This window comes from Ranitomeya imitator, chromosome 8, assembly GCF_032444005.1.
Source record: "Ranitomeya imitator isolate aRanImi1 chromosome 8, aRanImi1.pri, whole genome shotgun sequence".
NCBI classification, from domain to species: Eukaryota; Metazoa; Chordata; class Amphibia; order Anura; family Dendrobatidae; genus Ranitomeya; species Ranitomeya imitator.
The window spans coordinates 24,386,401-24,404,862 of NC_091289.1; the positions used below are offsets into that span (position 1 = coordinate 24,386,401).

The following is an 18,462-nucleotide window of genomic DNA, read 5'->3' on the forward strand; positions in this document are numbered from 1 at the left end:
CAGATTATTTATGGTCCTTAGTGCGGATTTCAGGGACCATGAAATGTGTAGGGGATTTAGTGTTTTCAGTGGGGGGGTGGGAAGGTGAAAGAAGAGAAAAGAAGATGATGCCACTGAAAAAGGAAGGCGGGAAGGAAAGAGAAGTACAAGGAAGAAAAAGATCAGGAAGGAAGGAAGAAAGGAATGAAGAAAGAGGAAGCAAGGAAGAAAAAGGAAGCAGGAGAAAAGGGAGGAAAGCAGGAAGGAAAGAGAAGAGCTAGGAAGCAAAAGATCAGGCAGGAAAAATGAAGAAAGGAGAAGGAATGAAGAAAGAGGAAGGAGGAAGGAATGAAGAAGGAGGGAGGAAGAAAGGAAGGAAGAGGAAGGAAGGAATAAAGAGGAAGGAGGAATAAGGAGGAAGGAATGAAGAAAGAGGAAGGAAGAAGGAATGAAGAAGGAAGAAAGGAAGGAAGGAGGAAGGAAGAAGGAATGAAGAAGGAGGAAGGAAGAAAGGAAGGAAGGAAGAGGAAGGAAGGAATAAAGAGGAAGGAAGAAGGAATGAAAGGAAGAAAGAAGGAGGAAGAAGGAAAGAAGAAAGAGGAAGGAGAAATGCATGAAGGAACAAATGAAGAAAAGATAAAAAATAAAAAAGGAAAGGAAGGAGAACAGAAGGAAGGGAAGAAGAAGAAAAAAGTGTAAGAAGATAGATGGAAGGTAGGAAATTAGTAAGTAAAGGAAGGAAACAATGGAGGAATTAAGGAAAAAAATAAGAGAATAAATTAATGATAAAAGAGAAAAAGAGAGAGGGGAAAGAAGAAAGGAAGCCAATGATGATAAAGAATGAAGAATGACAAAAGGTTAAAAGAAATAAGGGAAGGTGGAAGGAAAGCGCAAAGAAAGGGAGAGAGCATCAATAAATATCATATTATTTCCTTTTTCCTAGGGGATTTACTGTTTATATAGTGTACATGTTGCACATATAATACTTGTGTCATATTTCCAGCTCCATCATGATACGTGTGGACTTGGCGCACGTGGCCGAGTTTTGCCCCCATATCGAGCTGATAAGAAGTCTGTGCTCTGTTACTTGAGTAACACAAGTTAATAATTATAGAAACTTATTTTTTTCTTAAACAGTCTTTTTCCATCATATTACAGTGGGGCAAAAAAGTATTTAGTCAGTCAGCAACAGTGCAAGTTCCATCACTTAAAAAGACGAGAGGCGTCTGTAATTTACATCATAGGTAGACCTCAACTATGGGAGACAAACTGGGAAAAAAAAAATTCAAAAAATCACATTGTCTGTTTTTTTTATCATTTTTTTTTGCATATTATGGTGGAAAATAAGTATTTGGTCAGAAACAAACAATCAAGATATCTGGCTCTCACAGACCTGTAACTTCTTCTTTAAGAGTCTCCTCTTTCCTCCACTCATTACCTGTAGTAATGGCACCTGTTTAAACTTGTTATCAGTATAAAAAGACACCTGTGCACACCCTCAAACAGTCTGACTCCAAACTCCACTATGGTGAAGACCAAAGAGCTGTCAAAGGACACCAGAAACAAAATTGTAGCCCTGCACCAGGCTGGGAAGACTGAATCTGCAATAGCCAACCAGCTTGGAGTGAAGAAATCAACAGTGGGAGCAATAATTAGAAAATGGAAGACATACAAGACCACTGATAATCTCCCTCGATCTGGGGCTCCACGCAAAATCCCACCCCGTGGGGTCAGAATGATCACAAGAACGGTGAGCAAAAATCCCAGAACCACGCAGGGGGACCTAGTGAATGAACTGCAGAGAGCTGGGACCAATGTAACAAGGCCTACCATAAGTAACACACTACGCCACCATGGACTCAGATCCTGCAGTGCCAGACGTGTCCCACTGCTTAAGCCAGTACATGTCCGGGCCTGTCTGAAGTTTGCTAGAGAGCATTTGGATGATCCAGAGGAGTTTTGGGAGAATGTCCTATGGTCTGATGAAACCAAACTGGAACTGTTTGGTAGAAACACAACTTATCGTGTTTGGAGGAAAAAGAATACTGAGTTGCATCCATCAAACACCATACCTACTGTAAAGCATGGTGGTGGAAACATCATGCTTTGGGGCTGTTTCTCTGCAAAGGGGCCAGGACGACTGATCCGGGTACATGAAAGAATGAATGGGGCCATGTATCGTGAGATTTTGAGTGCAAACCTCCTTCCATCAGCAAGGGCATTGAAGATGAAACGTGGCTGGGTCTTTCAACATGACAATGATCCAAAGCACACCGCCAGGGGAACGAAGGAGTGGCTTTGTAAGAAGCATTTCAAGGTCCTGGAGTGGCCTAGCCAGTCTCCAGATCTCAACCCTATAGAAAACCTTTGGAGGGAGTTGAAAGTCCGTGTTGCCAAGCGAAAAGCCAAAAACATCACTGCTCTAGAGGAGATCTGCATGGAGGAATGGGCCAACATACCAACAACAGTGTGTGGCAACCTTGTGAAAACTTACAGAAAACGTTTGACCTCTGTCATTGCCAACAAAGGATATATTACAAAGTATTGAGATGAAATTTTGTTTCTGACCAAATACTTATTTTCCACCATAATATGCAAATAAAATGTTAAAAAAACAGACAATGTGATTTTCTGGATTTTTTTTTCTCAGTTTGTCTCCCATAGTTGAGGTCTACCTATGATGTAAATTACAGACGCCTCTCATCTTTTTAAGTGGTGGAACTTGCACTATTGCTGACTGACTAAATACTTTTTTGCCCCACTGTATATGTATGTGGTTAAAATATGTAGTTATATTGTTTAGAGTTTACAGTGAAACTAATAAATAACAGTCTCCTGATGCTGCTGTCATTACAGTGCTCCGTGTCCTGCGGACGAGGCGTGAAGAACAGGGTCGTGTATTGTGTGGCTAAAGATGGCTCCAATGTGGGAAATGACTACTGCAAGCACCTTGCCAAGCCAAACATACAGAAGAAATGTCGAGGAGGCAGATGCCCAAAGTGGAAAGCAGGAGAGTGGGGAAAAGTAAGTTGTAAAACTCCACAATTATATGGTGTTATACAGAATACGGGCTTACGTGTTCTTGGTCTGCATGTTACATTTGTGATACCACAAGGTGTACGGAGTTAGGATTGCGATATAAAAGTGACCTCATGTGGGCAAAGTAGCCACATGCCTAGGGCTCCCATTTCCCAGGGGTGCCTCTGGCAGAACCCTCAGGAGCAACCAGAAAGGCTCAGTACACAGTGGCTCTCTTATTTACTGCTGGTTCATCCAGGACTGTGCCGTTACAGCCACGTTGCCGTCTCATGACCTATCTGGTATTGTTTTTGTAGACCTTCTGTGGCGGTAATATTTAGCCAACGTATGGTGGTATCATTTGCACACTAATTCTTAATTTGACTTGAGCACTGAATGACTGTATCTGTGTGGGCAATATATGGAGTTTTATATTGGCACAATATTGTAGAACTATTTAGATACTTTATGACCATTTTTTTGGCATTGTTTGGCGACATTATAGTAATGCAGATTTTGAAAATTTTAAGCGTCTAATTTATAATTCTAAAGATCCACTTACTTTTGCAACAGGCTGTTGTTCTGTTCAGTCTTCCATGCCTTACACTTCGGCTTTGCTTGTTTAGATTGGCACCTCACCATGATGTCAGTCAAAGCTTCTTTAACAGTAATAAGAATGGCCATCCATGAGGGGCATGTGGGAGTGCAAGCTCTTATTGTCGGGAGGGAGAGGGATGGTGAAAGCTTTGTTATATATATATATATATATATATATATATATATATATATATATATATATATATATATATATATATATATACAGTGCCTACAAGTAGTATTCAACCCCCTGCAGATTTAGCAGGTTTACACATTTGGAATTAACTTGGCATTGTGACATTTGGACTGTAGATCAGCCTGGAAGTGTGAAATGCACTGCAGCAAAAAAGAATGTTATTTCTTTGTTTATTTTTTTTTTAAATTGTGAAAAGTCTTTTCAGAGGGTCATTTATTATTCAACCCCTCAACCCACCAGAATTCTGTTTGGTTCCCCTAAAGTATTAAGAAGTAGTTCAGGCACAAAGAACAATGAGCTTCACATGTTTGGATTAATTATCTCTTTTTCCAGCCTTTTCTGACTATTTAAGACCCTCCCCAAACTTGTGAACAGCACTCATACATGGTCAACATGGGAAAGACAAAGGTTCAAGAGGCAAAAAATCAAGGTGTTGCAGTGGCCTAGTCAGTCTCCTGACCTTAACCCAATTGAAAACTTGTGGAAGGAGCTCAAGATTAAAGTCCAACTGAGACACCCAAAAAACCTAGATAACTTGGAGAAGATCTGCATGGAGGAGTGGGCCAAGATAACTCCAGAGACCTGTGCCTGATGAGGTCTTATTAAAAGACGATTATTAGCTGTAATTGCAAACAAAGGTTATTCCACAAAATATTAAACCTAGGGGTTGAATAATAATTGACCCACACTTTTATGTTTAAAATTTATAAAAATTTAACTGAGCATCAAAACTTTTTGGTTTGTAAGATTTATGCATCTGTTAATAAATCCTGCTCTTGTTTGAAATTCGAAGGTTCTAACTTATTTGCATCTTATTAAACCTGCTAAATCTGCAGGGGGTTGAATACTACTTGTAGGCACTGTATATCTACAGGGGGACTGTCAGTGTATTAGGTATATATAGAAATATACAATTTAGACCCATTCACTACAAAGCCGGGTGATCTCTGCGCTTGTAACTTATCGCCTCCTTACAGTTCGATTAGATTTTTTTATTGACAACTAGATGGATGTCAGAACCTCTGAGATAAAACATTGTAAAAAGGGCAAAATATGGGAGATTGGATACAGTGGCTTCAGTACAGAGAGACTACCAAGAGAAATGTAGAGAAGGAGAGAAAAGCAGAAACATCGTTAGGAGCTTGTAACTGGTACTATGTTTCGATCTATAGTAATATTAAAGGGGCGGTCTCATTATCACATGTTATAGGATTCCTCTATTCAGGGTTCACCCTCCTTCGATAATGTAGACCTGTGGTAATACCACATTTCTCCTGTAGTGGCCACTGCAGGGCAAATGCGCAGCCATTTATGAGCTTCTCTTGCCTGAGCCATGAGATCAGTTGATTGCCAACAGGTCCTGTTTTAGGAAAAGGGTTTTGCAGATTAGACAATCCTTTTTAAAAGGCATATTTTGAAAATTCCAAAAATGAAAGGGGTATTCCTTTTGGTTGACATTTATGGCATTTCAGAAGTACAGTATATAACCACAAATGTCTGAAAGGTGCAAATTCGACTCTCAAGACTCTTTTCTCAACCAATCAAAACTCGATTATGAGGTATTATTAGAACTATCTATAAATCTCAACTCACAACTTGGCTCAGCAGTAGTGTACAGCCCCGATAATAGCATCTGGGGATACTCATGATGAGACTGCAGATGGTGTTCTGGGGTATTTCCTCCTGGATCTGGATCAGGACACCAGTGATCTCCTGGACAGTCATTGGCGCTACCTGTCGGCAATGGATACACTGATGCTTAATCTTCCAGAAGTTCTCAGATTCAGGTCTTAGGAACATGAGGGCCAGTCAGTGGCATCAATACCCCTTTCATTCAGGAACTGCATACACAGTCTGGCCACGTGAGACCAAACATTTTCCTGCACAAGAAGGACCCCAGGGCCTACAGCACCATCGTATGGTCTGACCACAGCTTAGAGGATTTCATCCCAGAACCTAACAGCTGTCCGGATACTATTGGCTGTCATATAGAGTATTGCGTGACCCTCCAAAGATATGTCCCCCCAGGCAGTTACTTACCAACCGGCAAAGCCCATCATCCAGGATGATCTCCCAGACATGAGAATGGTCACCATGATGTCTCTAGACTATTTCCCATGTGTCACATTCTCAGCGTGAACCTGTCAATTCTGGTATTCTCTGGCTTCATGGTGTTGGAGTGTGAGCACTGGTCCCACTAGAGCAGTGATCCCCAACTCTGGTCCTCAAGAGTCAAGAGCCACCAACAGGTCATGTTTTCAGGATTTCCTTAGTATTGCACAGGTGATTGAATTCTTGCCTGTCCAGGTGATGCAATTATCACCTATGCAATACTAAGGAGATCCTGAAGACATGACCTGTTGGTGGCTCTTGAGGACCGGAGTTGGGGAATACCGCACTAGAGGATGTTGGGTCCTCACGCCACTCTTATTGAGTCTTTTTCAGACCATTTGAACACCAGTAGCCGCTGGAGGTCATCCTGTATCACTCTGGCAGTGCTCCACCTGTTCCACCTCACATAAAGGAGCAGATACCGGTCCTCATGCTGGCTTATTGCCCATCTATGGCTCCGTCTGTCTCTCCTCGTGTCCTGTTGTCTGCTCCATGGTCTTGACTGTGCTTGAAGACACCACAAACCTTCTTGTGATGGCACTTATGGATGGGCCATCCTGGTGGACCTGGACAACGACATAATTAGGCTGCAAGTATCTTCTCATGCTACCAATAGTGAAAAGGACAGAAGCAAAATGCAAAACTAGAGAAGAATCAACCTGGAAGGATAAGGAGCGAGTAATAGTCTGCAAAACCATTCCCTTTATCGGGGTCATCTTGATGTTCCTCTCCAGTGCTCCTCCAAAGCCGGTGACATTGATTCACAATCGCTTCTGCCTCCTTTCTGCACGGATTGACATCCCCGAGGTTTACCTGACTCGGTTTATACTGGGAGGCTTACGCACGCCATCTCTTTTTTGAGCAGAGTAAATTACACTTTTTGGCACCGTGCTTTGCTTGACACATTCGGATGCCTCCCGCAATGAAGAACTGTATTGCTATGTAGAATTTCCGACAACTGTCTTCCCGCTGTGCCACAGTCTCCAGCTCTTGAATTATGTGATTGATGAACTTCTCTATAAGTCCAAATTAGATCATACATACAAAAGCCATATTTACAGGGACCGGATGGGAGGCGCAAAAGTCCCTGTTGGTCCATACGAGAGCATATATCTTTGGGGTTAAAATGGAGCATGGCGGCAGTCAATGAAAGTGCCTCATATAGGGGTCTCCTGGAGATGGTCATCCTCTTGATGAAATGGTGACTCCAGCAACACTACGGTCAGTGCAGAACATTTGGGAAAACCATGACCGATATCTCCGCACAATCCAGATACAACAATTTGTACCAGTAAGTGTGAGATCTGCCTCGGTCGTTTTACTGGAGGGTAAAAGTGCGCCGCAATCCAGGACCCATACTGCGTCTTACTGCAGGAGAAGCACATGGGCTGTGGAATTAATATGACCCCAATAATTAAGGATGGCAGGAGATTTTCCCAGACCATCCAACCAAAAATAAAAAAAACCTTCCAACTGTCAGCTCTGGTAATCCCACCTATGAATGGTTTGCATGTGACTGAGCAGCGCCGGTGTAGTAAACCCTTCCAGTACTGCAGAGTTTATTTGCTCTCGCATGTCTTGTCACACACAGACACGGACCATCTGCTCCGGATTACCGAAAATTACTGCACAAAATCCTTGACTTCTGCTCTTCTCTCAAACTGTAAAAACTTGATTGTAGCCATTTCTTAAAGGAGCTCTCCAGGATTTGCTTGTTTTGAAGTTACGGCGCCTCCCCCCTGTCCAGTGGTTGTGCCATGTATTGCAGCTTGTAAAAAAATATGTGCGAGTCCGGGATACAGATGGAAATACTTAAAAGCAATAAAATAAGAATAACTTATTGGAACTGCTGATGTTCCAGTGCTGCTCTGTAGGAGGTCAACACCAGTGACGTCTGCAGCCAGTGATTGGCTGTAGCGGTCATGCGAACCACAGACGTGTCATCTCGGCACAATATACTGAGTTGTATGGACTTTCCGCCATCCGCAAGACCTGCTAGCAACTCATCAGTATGGACTGACACTGATGAGCGATTCTGGGAGGTCTCATACATAATAGATAGATGTCACTCATCGTGGGGTGAAAAGTTGACCACAGTAAAGGCGTGAAGAAGGGAAAGGCCTCAGTTTACGACATATTCCTTAATTCCCAGTTTATGTAAGAGAATGGAAGCATGTGTTTGTAAAATCCCGGCATATTATGGCAGAATTACATTTGTTGTCAATTATATTATCTGGGATTACTATGACATGTGGGCCCCTGTAAGGTAAAACAGATGAATAGCAGGAAAGCGAGGGAGAGGGGCTTGGAAGAGCAAGAAAAATGGGGCCCGAGTGATCTGTGTCCACAGGATAGATGAGAGGGTCAGCGATCATAAGAACGGTGTCTCCAGTCTCATGTGTGACTGGAGCGCAGCTCTGAAGCATGAGCACAGGTGTATTATCCATACAACGTTCTCAAACATAAAGTCCTATTACCGCCATGTAAAATCACCTGACTTCTGTTTCTAAGGGCTTGTGCCAAACTTCTCGTATGAGTGCTATCCATGGTTCTCACAGATAGCAGTCGTACCTATGATATTCTATGAGGCTGTGAACAATTTTGTCCACGGACCCATAGACTTGCATTGCCAAATTTGATCTCACACTCTGATAAAAATTGGATATGTCTCCAATTTTTTCTGCAGACCGCGGAATCGGATATATGCACAGGCCCATAAAATACGAATGCTATCCGTGAAAACCACAGATGGAACTTGTACGAGAAAATCAATCTTGTGCATTGGTCATGTGAACCTACCCTCAGAAAAATTGTGGCGAGCAGCAGCAAGGATACCAACTATAACTGTGGCGCTGCAGGAAGAATAACAACTATAACTGTGGCGCTGCAGGAAGAATACCAACTATAACTGTGGCGCACTACAGGAAGGATTCCAACGATAACTGTGGTGCGCTGCAGGAAGGATACCAACTATAACTGTGGCGCTGCAGGAAGAATACCAACTATAACTGTGGCGCACTACAGGAAGGATTCCAACGATAACTGTGGTGCGCTGCAGGAAGGATACCAACGATAACTGTGGCGCTGCAGGAAGGATACCAACGATAACTGTGGCGAGCAACAGGAAGGATACCAACGATAACTGTGGCGCTGCAGGAAGGATACCAACGATAACTGTGGCGAGCAACAGGAAGGATACCAACGATAACTGTGGCGCTGCAGGAAGGATACCAACGATAACTGTGGCGAGCAACAGGAAGGATACCAACGATAACTGTGGCGAGCAGCAGGAAGGATACCAATGATAACTGTGGCGCTGCAGGAAGGATACCAACGATAACTGTGGAGCTGCAGGAAGGATAACAACGATGACTGTGGCACACTACAGGAAGGATACCAACGATAACTGTGGCGCTGCAGGAAGGATACCAATGATAACTGTGGCACGCTGCAGGAAGGATACCAACGATAACTGGCGCGCTGCAGGAAGGATACCAAAGATAACTGTGGCGCAGCAGGAAGGATACCAATGATAACTGTGGTACTGCAGGAAGGATACCAATGATAACTGTGGCACGCTATAAGAAGGATACCAACGATAACTGGGGCACGCTGCAGGAAGGATACCAACGATAACTGTGGCACGCTGCAGGAAGGATACCAATGATAACTGTGGTGCGCTGCAGGAAGGATACAAACGATAACTGTGGCGCACTGCAGGAAGGATACCAACGATAACTGTGGCACGCTGCAGGAAGGATACCAACGATAACTGTGGTGCGCTGCAGGAAGGATACCAACGATAACTGTGGCATGCTATAGGAAGGATACCAACGATAACTGTGGCACGCTGCAGGAAGGATGCCAACGATAACTGGCGCGCTATAGGAAGGATACCAACGATGACTGTGGTGCGCTGCAGGAAGGATACCAACGATAACTGGCGCGCTGCAGGAAGGATACCAATGATAACTGGCATGCCATAGGAAGGATACCAACGATAACTGTGGCATGCTATAGGAAGGATACCAACGATAACTGTGGCACGCTGCAGGAAGGATACCAACGATAACTGTGGCGCGCTATAGGAAGGATACCAACGATGACTGTGGCGCGCTATAGGAAGGATACCAACGATGACTGTGGCGCGCTATAGGAAGGATACCAACGATAACTGGGGCACGCTGCAGGAAGGATACCAACGATAACTGGGGCATGCTATAGGAAGGATACCAACGATAACTGTGGCACGCTGCAGGAAGGATACCAACGATAACTGTGGCGCGCTATAGGAAGGATACCAACGATGACTGTGGCGCGCTATAGGAAGGATACCAACTATAACTGTGGCGCGCTATAGGAAGGATACCAACGATAACTGGGGCACGCTGCAGGAAGGATACCAACGATAACTGTGGCGCTGCAGGAAGGATTGCAATGATGACTGTCGGACCTCGTGGTTTTGACGGAAAGATAGTCCTACATGCCGTAATATTTTGTCTGCCACTAAACATTACAAAATCAGCACATAACATGTGAACAGAGCCTCAGGCTGAATCTTGGGCCACAAGGAGTTAAGCTTATTTGGCACAATTATTTTTTTTTAGTGTTCTCGATCTATGACCGCGCACAATGGCCTCAGTGAGGATACGCCGGTACACGTAGACGTAAAGCGCTGCAGATTATCCCCTTCATGGCAGGTCATACAATAGAATAATATAGCGCGTGTGTTCTGCTGCCAGGATCACCTGGCCTCCATCCTATGTGCCCCAAACTGGAGTCACTAAACAACAACCACACTGTATATCCCACCGGAAATATTCTGAGGTTCTTACTTGGAGCCCGAAGCTGCGAATGTAAAAACTGCTTTACATTAATGTAAAGTAGGAAATGCATGGCCGATAGGAGGAAAAGTATTTGTCTAAAAGGAAATGCGTCAAAGATGGTGGACACATACAGTCACAATATAGAATTAAAGCGGAGCGCTCACCCCTAAATGACAGTTCTGCTTCAGTACCGTAAATACCTGTCATCCCCATAAAATAACAATCCAAAAGCATCTTTACTTAAAGGGAATCTTTAAAGCAGGATTATATCCCCCCAAAAAAATATTTATATGCTTATGTAGCTTATTTAAAGACAATTCCAGCAATACTTTTACATGGCTGGTCTGTTCCTCCATTGCTGAGAAATCAGCGTTTGAACTTATTTGCATATGAGGCTCAAGGACTATGTTAGATCTGAAGCCTCTGTCACTCCAGCTCTATTACCCACCCAGCGCCACATTTTCCTCAAAAGTCCTGATTTTGGCTATGTAAATTTTGGCAAGTATGTAGATACCTGTCTGGTTTAGATCGATACTTATTATTGGCTCCTGGCACAATAGACTTCATCTTGGCTCATGGGCTCTGGGGTATAATGAGGCTAGAAGTCCTTACTGGCTGCAATTTAGGCCCCTTTTATAAAGCTGTGATTGGCGTATGAGTGGGACGGGCAGGTGCTGAAGTTGGGGGCTTGTTCGCATTGTGCTTGCTTGCCATGAATGACCCTTTGTACATCGTCTTGTTAGCCGGTGTTTACCTCCTTAACACGACACAAGTGGCTGCAGCCGGTGGGATTGTGTGGTGGCCCCGAAGTCACGTATTACAACGTTCTATTATTCGGAGGAGAATGCTTGGTGTGAACAGATCCTTGACCATCCACAATACAAAGAGTTACCCAAATCTACATCCCTTACAAAGATGGATTCACATACTCAGTTTCTTACACCCTTTTGTTTGCACACAGTGGCCGATACAAAAGAGAAGAATACGGGAAATCCTAATTTTATACTTTTCCTTCATGTTGGATCCACATTCGACTTTAGCTTTAAAAAAAAATTTGCATCAAAAAATGCTTGTGTGAAACAAAAAAAGGTCTCAATCAGACCCGGGTGTTGTACCCATTCTTAATGGGGATAGGTGATAAGTTGCTGATCGTTGGGAGCCTTATCACTAGGACCCCCACCGCTGTTGAATGAGCGGTGTACCCACAAGTGGAAAATTTACCAGTTTATTGTCTAGGGAACCATGGCCACAATGATGACCCCCTTAGCCACTGATGAGTTGGGTTTCCGTTTCTGTTGCTTTGAGGATGGGACAAGGAGGCATAGACCAGTGGAGAAGGAATGAACGGTGGAGGATCGATGCAGAAGAATATAGCTTATGTTATTCCATTAAACTAGTCTGGACCCTTTCAATAATAATTTTACATCCTTTAACTCCTTTTAATCTTCTACAATCTATGAATTAAACACCCTCTAAATTTTTGTACATTTTAAGTTTCTTTTTCAAACACCAAACAACGTCCCGATGTGACCATCATTGTTGTGAATTCTGTGGTAGAGCTCCCTCCTGTGGTCACAAGTGGTACTTCGGCTGATTCTCTCTGTGAGCTTCCGTTGGTGGAGGAGAGTGGTACTGCGGCTTCTGAGTTTCCTTCCTCAGGTGATGTGGTGAAGTCGTTAGGTGCTGCTCTATTTAACTCCACCTAGTGCTTTGATCCTGGCCTCCAGTCTATGTTCTAGTATTGGACCTGTTTCCTCCTGGATCGTTCCTGTGACCTGCTGCTCTGCATAGCTAAGTTCCGCTTTGCTATTTTGTTTGCTGTTTTTTTCTGTCCAGCTTGTCTATTTGTTTTTTCTTGCTTGATGGAAGCTCTGGGACGCAGAGGGTGTACCTCCGTGCCGTTAGTTCGGTACGGAGGGTCTTTTTGCCCCCTTTGCGTGGTTGTTTGTAGGGTTTTGTGTTGACCGAAAAGTTACCTTTCCTATCCTCGCTCTGTTTAGTAAGTCGGGCCTCACTTTGCTAAATCTATTTCATCTCTACGTTTGTCTTTTCATCTTAACTCACAGTCATTATATGTGGGGGCTGCCTTTTCCTTTGGGGTATTTCTCTGAGGCAAGGTAGGCTTATTTTCTATCTTAGGCTAGCTAGTTTCTCAGGCTGTGCCGAGTTGCATAGGGAGCGTTAGGCGCAATCCACGGCTGCCTCTAGTGTGGTTGGAGAGGATTAGGGATTGCGGTCAGCAGAGTTCCCACGTCTCAGAGCTCGTTCTATGTTTTTGGGTTATTGTCAGATCACTGTATGTGCTCTGACTTCTATGTCCATTGTGGTACTGAATTACCTCATCATAACACATCATTGACCATCTGCATCGGTCACAAAATCCATGAATCTGGGCTGACAGATATTTGTTTCTTGGAGTAGGCTTGGTAAATCGTTGATCACAGATCAGATTGAATGATTTGTATGTGATCCACATTGGTTAGACTAATGTTGGACAAAGCCGCCAATATCCAAGGGTTCGGCTGACACTCTAATGTGTATGGGGGCACTGGCCAACTGGTCATTGGGGAGATGTCGATCTGGCGTGTACAATTTCAGACCACTGATCACTTTGGTCTCCTGGAGATAAGCTGCCAACAGAGATGTATCTTGGTGGCTTTCGATCACGGGAGTGTATGAAAAAGATAGCCGAGATGGGTGACAGCCAAACAATCGGCTGAAGTATTGTCCGGCTGCCAGCCATCTAATGTGTATGACTTACCTTGCCCCGTTCCTCACCTGTTGAGCCCCACAAACAGCCGTGGTGAGGGGAATATAATTTAGTTTTTTTAAAACTCTTTCCGGCCGTTTAGAATAAAAAAATGGCAGCTAGCTGACAGCAAATTTCATAAACCAAATTGCCAAGAATCTGGATTCAACTGAATTTGTGAATTTTGGAAAATTCTAAATGAATTCAATTTATTCATACCCAAATTGGTTCTCTCTATCGCCATCACTTCTAGGAGAACATCCATCACGGAGAACTCCCTTGCACCTTTTTTTTAAAAGCCATGCCCTCTCCGCTACTTTTCCACACCCACCTAAACATCAGATGCCAACATCACGCATAAAACAAATCCTGCTTCCCCCAAGAGGTTTTGGATGGCTTCAGGGACCCCTAGTTGATTTACAACTCGTCCAATTGTCCAGGAGGTCTCCTTTTTTTTTCCAGGATGTTTCTGGGAAAGTTGTCAAATGTTCTACACTTTTGGCCCAATAACTAACTCATGCCCATGGCCAAGGTTAGTACACAAGGACCATCACCTGATTTATTTATTCAGTTCAGTCAAAAGAACAGCGTCAGAAAATGAACAAATCCTTTAAATTATGCAGAAACCAACCTAGGGCTATAGACCAGTACTGTTCGGGAGTCCACGGCTTTCACATGCAGCTGCACTAAGTGACTCGGTACCTCATTTTCCCTTCCATTGACAATTCGCAGAGCTCCTGTTTTGATAATCTCGTCATAAATTTTTGATGCATGCATTAATGAAAATAGCTAACAAAAGATGGCACAGACGTGTGGCACGACTAACACAACACGCTGAGTACACAGTGGCTAGACACAGCAAAGTTGTCGGGCCATTTGGCAGAGGGCTATGGGAATTTCATATCATGTAAGTAGCATCTGGGACATTCTGGACATAACCAGAACGCCTGTCACATCGTGTTCTTCCCCATACCTAAGAATCTCACATCTACCCAAATATTGGGGGTTAAATACTTCATTGTATTCCAGGATACTTTTCTTTAAAACTAGTGTTTTATGTAGAATATCTCTAAAGATTTCTCTATATACTGATTGATAAAGCCATTTTTGTCACCGATGAACAAGTCCCTATTTTCTCCAAGATGCTTTTCATCCACGAGGCCCTAAGAAATTCATTGTGGGTTGTTATGGCCTCCTTTAGTAGTCACCTGATCTCTCCGCATATGTTGAGGGACGATGGCGCGATGGAATATGCATAATTATAAAGATACAGTAGGTGTTGGCTATTCGAGGACCAGTGTTCTCACTGGGACTGTTCCAATCCTGCCTAAAGACACCCACTTATTGGGTTGGTATAAACCATGCCCCCTTTTGACTAGAGACATTGCAAATTTGCAGGGACAGGACTTGGACATTTTCGTCGAGGAATTTAGTACTTTAGCCATGAGGAGCATCATTCCATCGTCAATGTAGGACCTATCAGGAGATGGTCTTTGCCAAGGATAAACCGGGCGCAATCACAGACACGCCTGGACACATGCTTGACCACTTTCCATTATTCAGCCACCAACAGGAACGCCATTTTACCGCCGGTTTGCCCCCTAGAAATATGAAAGGTCAGCCTCACCTTAGGCAGACCAAGACCACTGAGGTGCAAGCCCCAAACGTCAACTACAAATAACCTATATACATGTCCTGCCGTAACCCAATGGTGCCCAAAGCCCCCACGAACCTGCAGAAAGTCAGCAGCTCTGCTTTCCTCAGCCGCTCAATTCCGACCCCTGGGCTAACTCCCCCTAGGAAGGGAAATCCCTCAGTGTAAGCAGGAACATTAGTATAGAGGGGGGACTAGGGCATGGAGAAACTAAACCACAACTGAGCCTGATGTTGGAGCTGGTGGCTTAATTTTTGCAGCTAGGATATTGGAGGAGGGCAGTGACATCCGGAAAATGAAAAATATATTTACAAAATTCACACATTATTATTGCCATTAGGGGTGGCTTCCTAGTGATTAGCAGGGGTGGACACAGCATTGGTCCAGCCTGGAGCTCAAGAGGTAAAGATGCTCAGATCTAACGTCAAAGCAGGTGGGATTGTGTATTATGAGGAGCTACTGGACTGCAAAGCGTCCTATTATTGCCCAGGGGCCCTCGTCTGTCTGTGACCGCCCCTAGTATCAGTAACCACAATGTATAATAGTAGATCTGCAAGTTCCAGCTGCTTCCACTAAGTGTTGGTTCACATGGAGCTTTTGCTGTGAAGGTTTGCTGCACATTTTCCTTCTGAATTTTCTGGGCAATAAATTTGCAGCATCTTACAGTAGCAGCGCTGTGTATAAGTATTGCCCAAATCTCATCTACCTGCCAATTAATGATCCAGAAGGTTGGGAGACAAGCCGGGTCACTGCTAATTTTTCCTGACAGCTCGGAGCAGCAATAGAAGGTGCAGGTCCAGTACTGCCACCTGTAGGTCACATCTTGTAATTACCACTGATAAAATCAGTCATTAGGGGGTCTAAATAGAAGTCTCTACTTTCCTCAGCATTTCCCTTAAAGGTGTCTTCTAGCCAGAAGTAAATGGTAGATCGGTTGGTGTCCGACCCCGGTGCTTGGCTATTTCCATCAATGACATAGACTTTCAGTAGATCTACAGCGCGCATGTTTTCCCGCCTGTCTTCTCAACCTCCACGTAGCCATGATCAGTGGGGATCCTGGCACTTAGGACTCCACCGATCTATGTGGAGAGGTTATAGGTGCTTCTGTCTGGAGGACCCTTTAAAGGGAATCTGTCAGGACGTATATTATTATGGGCATACAGGTGATAGAAATGTTACTCTAGTCCTACCTGTATGCCTCATATTAATGGTCTTGTTGTGGAAAAATCTTATTTTATTTCCTTATGCTAATGATTTCTTCCATTCTCAGGGGCGTGCGGTGCCTGGAAGAAATCCCTGCCTCCTCTCCTTATTATAATGCTACTCCCCTCCTATACACGTCAGTTGTGGCCCCGGAATCTCGCGCCTGCGCCCTGCACTCCCTCCACAATACGTACCTTTTCCTCCTGTTTACGGGCGCTGTATTCAGGGATCTTCTTCGCAGGCGAGTCACTGTGACCTCCACTGTGCGCGCCCATAAGGTGCTCTCCCCACTTCCTCCCTGCACACTCCTCACTAGGAACCATGTGTACATAGATATGACTACAGGAAGAAAGTGGGGAGAGCACCTTTTTGGGGGTTACTGGAGCGGAAGTCGCCTGTGCCTGTGCAGAAGCTCCCCGAATATATTGCCTATACAGGGGAGGAAAAGAGATCTATTTCTGAGGGAGTGCAGGGCGCAGGTGCCGGATTCCTGGGCCATAACTGACCTGTATGGGAGGGGGGTAGTGTTATAATGAAGTCAGGAGGCAGGGATTTTTTCCAGGCACCATACACCCCGGAGTATGGAAGAAATCATTAGCATAAGGAAATAAAATAAGATATCTCTGCCACAATACCGTTAATATGAGGCAGACAGGTAGGACTAGTGTAACATTTCTACTACCTGTATGCCCATAATAATAGGTCATACACGTCCCGGAGGTGACAGATTCCATTTAAGATCAGAATTGTGTCTTTTTGCAAGTTCTTAGCCATTAGTGATGAGTGAACATGCTGGGATAAGGTGCTATCCGAGCATACTCGGGTACTAACCGAGGGTCTTCGGCGTGCTCGAATAATATGTTCGAGTCCCAGCGGCTACATGTCTCACGGCTGTTTGACAGCCACAACACATGGAGGGAATTCCTGCCTGTTAGGCAATCCCTGCATGTGTTGCGGCCGCCTAACAGTCGCGAGTAAGTCAGCCGCAGGGACTCGAACATATTTTTCGAGCACGCCGAAGACCCTCGGTTAGTACCCGAGCATGCCCAGATAACACCTTATCCCAGCACGATCGCTCAGCACTATTAGCCATACATATCCCTAATAAAGCACCCATAGAAATCAATGGGCCCAGACTTAGACCAGCGATTGATGAACCTCACATACACTGCGAGTCCCCAGTTCATCTCCAGAAACCGGCATAAGACTCAATATCACATTCATTCCTCAGCCGCAGGATATTTTGGGATCATTTCTTTCCCAGCTCCTGCTGACTGCAGCGCTGCATAGGACAAAGCAGAAAATGCAGCCGGTTCTGGCATCTGCACCGAACAGAAAATCACATCATCCGCCTATTACCCTTATTAGGAATTTCTGTATTATTTGGGGAACAGCCGAAATGATCTGTCAGGGAAAAACAGAAAAATAGCGCGGATGCTTAACCCCTTGTGTACGGATAAGGACAATGCAATTAAACAATGCATAAGAATTGTTATTTTTTTTTCAACAGAGCTGATCTTCTCAGATCCAGCAGATTTCACAAAGTTTAAATTTACATAGGACTGCAAGTAAAAAAAAAAAAAAAAACAGTATATAGCACATAAACCATACATCTCAAAAGAGTATAAATGACAAATTCAACTCTGCTACATCTGCATCTTCCGTATAAATCCTTAATGAATGAAGCCTATAACCCAATCCTAAAATTCCTTATATACCTTGTTTCATAGTTTATTTAATGCCGCGTCTTCAGAAAATGTTTGTCTTGTGATTATTTTAGTGAGAATATTTAATATTAAATAAAAATATTTTTCTTTTTTTATTCTATTTTTTAGACATAATAGTTACTCGTAATTGCATAATATTAATAATAATAATAATTGTTAAAAAATATATAAAATGTAAAAATATATAAAAAATAATCTAAAGTAAAAATGGTCTTCGGAAGAGTGGAAATAAACTTTTGCATAGTGTGCAATACAAAAATGTTATCAATAATATATTATACTCCAAAATTTTAAAAAATGGCAGTAATTGTAGTAACGAAAATGGTACAATAAATATAAAATAAAAAACATTAAAATAGACATAGCATAAGTGCGAGATAACGGAAATAAGAACAATAAAA

At 43.5% G+C, this 18,462-nt stretch overlaps 1 protein-coding gene across 1 annotated transcript in view; it reads left to right on the top strand.

The window, feature by feature from the left end:
- The window catches only part of ADAMTS9 (ADAM metallopeptidase with thrombospondin type 1 motif 9), a 228,456-nt gene that overhangs the window by 175,267 nt on the left and 34,727 nt on the right, over positions 1 to 18,462 (top strand). Inside the window, exon 29 of the mRNA XM_069736573.1 lies at positions 2,836 to 3,003. Coding sequence (XP_069592674.1) covers positions 2,836 to 3,003 — 168 coding nt within the window. The remainder of the gene's footprint in view (positions 1 to 2,835; positions 3,004 to 18,462) is intronic.